The sequence below is a fragment of the Myotis davidii genome, unplaced genomic scaffold (genome assembly GCF_000327345.1).
Source record: "Myotis davidii unplaced genomic scaffold, ASM32734v1 scaffold233, whole genome shotgun sequence".
NCBI lineage: Eukaryota > Metazoa > Chordata > Mammalia > Chiroptera > Vespertilionidae > Myotis > Myotis davidii.
In genome coordinates this window covers 2,024,391-2,028,151 of record NW_006285917.1, presented here as the reverse complement: position 1 = coordinate 2,028,151, position 3,761 = coordinate 2,024,391, and the positions used below count along the sequence as shown (strand labels likewise).

The 3,761-nt window shown below is 40.8% G+C and overlaps 1 protein-coding gene across 1 annotated transcript in view; it reads right to left on the bottom strand.

Annotated features, from left to right (window-relative positions):
- Window positions 1–2,760: 2,760 nt before the first annotated feature.
- Window positions 2,761–3,761, bottom strand: part of LOC102755051 (keratin, type II cytoskeletal 6A-like) — a 5,102-nt gene continuing 4,101 nt past the window's right edge. The window contains exons 7-8 of the mRNA XM_006757104.2: window positions 3,504–3,538; window positions 2,761–3,395 (exon numbers count right to left, since the gene is read on the bottom strand). Coding sequence (XP_006757167.1) covers window positions 3,160–3,395; window positions 3,504–3,538 — 271 coding nt within the window. The 3' untranslated portion in view covers window positions 2,761–3,159. The remainder of the gene's footprint in view (window positions 3,396–3,503; window positions 3,539–3,761) is intronic.

Below are 3,761 nucleotides of genomic sequence, written 5' to 3'. Positions count from 1 at the left end.
TGTCTATATTTGTAACTATGTTTCAAACTGCAAGCTCAGAGCCCGGCAAGGCAGGCAGGGAACGTTGATTTCCTCCGTCACTGAAGCAAGCAAGCCTCATGTAAGTTTCAAGCTGCCTGGCTGCTGGCTGCCATCTTGGCTGGCAGTTAATTTGCATATCTCGCTGATTAGCCAATGGGCAGAGTAGCAGACGCACGCTAATTACCATGTTTCTCTTTTATTAGATAGGATAATATATGGGGTTTGGTACTATCTATGGTTTCAGACATCCACTTAAGATCTTAGAATTTATCCCTGTGAAGCGGGGGGAGGGGGGCTACCATACTGGCTTATTAGTTCCAGGCAGTTTTTGATAATGTTTTCTAGATTTTCTCCACAGGCTATCATATCATTTGATAATAAAGAGAGCTTTATTTCTTCATTTCTAATCTGTATGATATTTATTTTTTCTCTCTCATATTATTGTACTAGTTAGAACATCCAGTACAATCTCTCTATATATAAGGCTAATATGCAAAGTGTCCCCTCAGGAGTTTGACTGGGAGACCGGGAGTTCAATCGCTCACTATGATGTATGCTGACCACCAGGGGGGTAGTGCAGAATGAAGAAAGGCCCCAGCGAGCAGCCGGAAGGTTCCAATTGGCCCTGATCGCTGGCCAGGCCTAGGGACCCTACCCATGCACAAATTTCATGCAGTGGGCCTCTAGTGTTGAATAAAAGTGGATAGAGAACACATACTTGCCTTGTTCTCAATCTCAGAAGGGAAGGAGGAAGTCCTTACTAGAAAATGTGTGTTATTTATTAAGATGAGAAAGTTGCCTTCTATTCCTTGTTTGCTGAGATTTTTAAAAATCATTAACAATGTTGGATTTTGTCATATACCTTTCCTGCATTTATTAATACAATCAGATGATTTTTCTTCTTTAGCCTTTTGCTATGGTGGATTATACTGGTTGATTTGAATGTTGAACCAGACTTGCATATCTGAAATAAACCTCACTTGGTTGTGGTGTATACTTCTTTTTATACATTGTAGGATTTAATTGATAATACATATTTTGTTGGGCATTTTCATGTCTATGTCCATAAGAGGTATTGGGCTGTAGTTTTCCTTTCTTGAAATCTCTTTATCTAGTTTTGGTATTAAAGTAATGCTAGCCTCATAGAATGAGTTAGAAAGTGCTCCTTCGGCTTCTCTTTCCTAGAAGAGATTATCAAAATTTGGGACCATTTCTTTTTTAAATGTTTGGTATAATTAACCAATGAAAATATCTGGCTTGGTGCTTTCTTTTATGGAAGGTTATATATTATTTATTCAATTTCTCTAATAGATATAGGACTATTCTGATAATCTATTTCTCCTTGTGCAAGTTTTGTACCTTTCAAAAATATGGCCTATTTTATATAAATTATCGATTTGTCACATAGTTGTTTATAATTTTCCTTTATTATAGTTTTAATATCCACACACTTAAGATTTTAATTTAAATATATGTATATTACATATATATATACTATTTTCAAGCCTCTTTTGTGTATTTCTATATGCTAGATAATTTGCCTTGTTAGTTATTTTATTTCCATTATTCTTTGTGGATACGGTGAGTGGGCTTAGACTTTGGAAGCCAGTCATCATACATCTGCTGTTGGGGAAATTCTGGGCAGAAACTGAAGAGATGCCAAAATGAGAGGGTCCCCATGTTGCTGGAGGAATGGTTAGAGGTGAGCACAGCAAGATTCTGACAGAGCAGGATCCAGAAACACCCTCTATAAATTAGCTAAGTCAAGAAAATTTCTCTTGTGGTGTGAGAACCTGGGGATTAGGGAGGAAAAAAACAACAAAAAAACCCCCACAACAAACAAAACAAAACAAAAATAATAACAAACTGGAGACAATGACTGCCCTCGGGAAGCAAAAGCTGACAGACCACTGTTACACTGTGTCTGAGTTTTCCATACTTATTCACAGAAGTCAAAGCAGGTCAGGGCATACCTGAGAGAATGCAGCACCCTTTTTGGAGCAACAAGGACTTCGACTTCCTTGAGTCTCTGTGACAGGTTTACAGTATAAGCAGGTGGGAATTATTCTTGTTTTGCCTTTATACTTCAAGAAATCAGCATCTGAGTTGTGAGTCTGAATCATGGAAACCTTAATTAGATCAGCTCTAGTGTTTACACTTTTTTCTGTTGTGAAGACTATTGGGATTCACATCTATGGTGTATAACTTTCTGAATTTGAACCACTTTCTCAGGATATATCTCCAGACATGTAATACCAGTCAGGAGTGGGCAACCTACTTTACTCAGGCTTAATGTTTCTTGATATATATCTTATCACATACATTTATTGGTCATGAAGACAATTGTAAGTATAAATTAAATATCTTATTCTATTGTCAATGTTCTTTTGCTCTAATTGGACAGTAATATGTTTCTCTGGGCATATGAGCAAATACTGGGGCAGAAAGAGGTGGAGGCTTAGATGCTAGGTCAGAGAAGTGAAGCTGCTAGTATCTGAAACGTGCAGTAAAAACAGACTTAACAACAATGATCCCTAAAACTCCACCTGCCAAACATTACATGGAATCTAATTTGGGAGGAATTTTGAACATGAGGTTGCCAAAGGGCTGTTTATTGAAGTTCTCTAAAGAAGGGGAGTGAGGCACATGGGGATTGGGAGTCTCCTCATTCATGAAAAGGAATTTGTCAGATTAAACAGCTCAAAATCCATTGGTAAAAAATCAAGGCAATATAAAACATGCATTATAATACACATCTGCTTTATTTAGCAACACAAGGGAGCAATACCAGAGGAAACATAGCAGGGATACAGACTGTACATGATAGAACTAGTGACTTATGCTTTCATGACCACTGTGTGGAAGATGGGGAATTCCTGGGCCAGTAGAAAGCAAGACATTGCTCTGTTCTAGAGTCTAGAGTCCAACCCAACCAGTGACCTTCTGATGGTGAGCAAATGAAGTTCAAATGGAACAGGTATGTGAAGAGAGGAGAAATGAGGGAACTTAGCAACTTCAGTTCTAACTCAAGGACTAAGAGAATTAAGTAGCAGGAGAAAAGAAGCAAACTGAAGAGAAGGCCATGCGGCTGGAGAGGGGGGCTAAGACAATGTGGGACCAAGAGCCAACGGGAGGACTTCAGTGCTTGTAGCCCTTCCTGGTGGTGGATGAGGTGGTGCTGTATTTGATGGTGGAACTGCTGCCCCCAGCAGAGCTGAGGCCACCTCCAAAGCCTCTGCCACTGCCAGAACTGAAGCCACCTCCAAGGCTGTGACCACTGCCATAGGAGTAGCCGCTGCCTCCGCCCAGGCCGAAGCCACTGCCGACACCACCAGCACTGCCATAACCACTGGAGACGGTGGACTGCACCACAGCTGTGGAGGGGAGGAGGACAAGGATACACATGGTGAGCTCATTATGTCAGCCTGAGTCAAGTCAGAAGAACACAAGGGTAAGGGAGGGAGGCAAGGAAAGATACTTACAGATGTTGACTGGTCCAACGCCTTCCCCACTCAGCCTAGGAATGAGGAAACACAGAGACCATGAGACCTCAGAGAACCACTACTGGACCAGTGTGGCCTGCCTTTTCTTTCCCAGTTTCCTCCATTCCCACATCAATTGTTCTCATGTCATCTCTATTCAATGCTTCCAGACTATATTTTACAGCACTGACAGCGAAAGCCTCCATGTGAAGACCATCCATGGGGAAACTGCCTTTTCCATGGTTCTCTGAGAGTAGG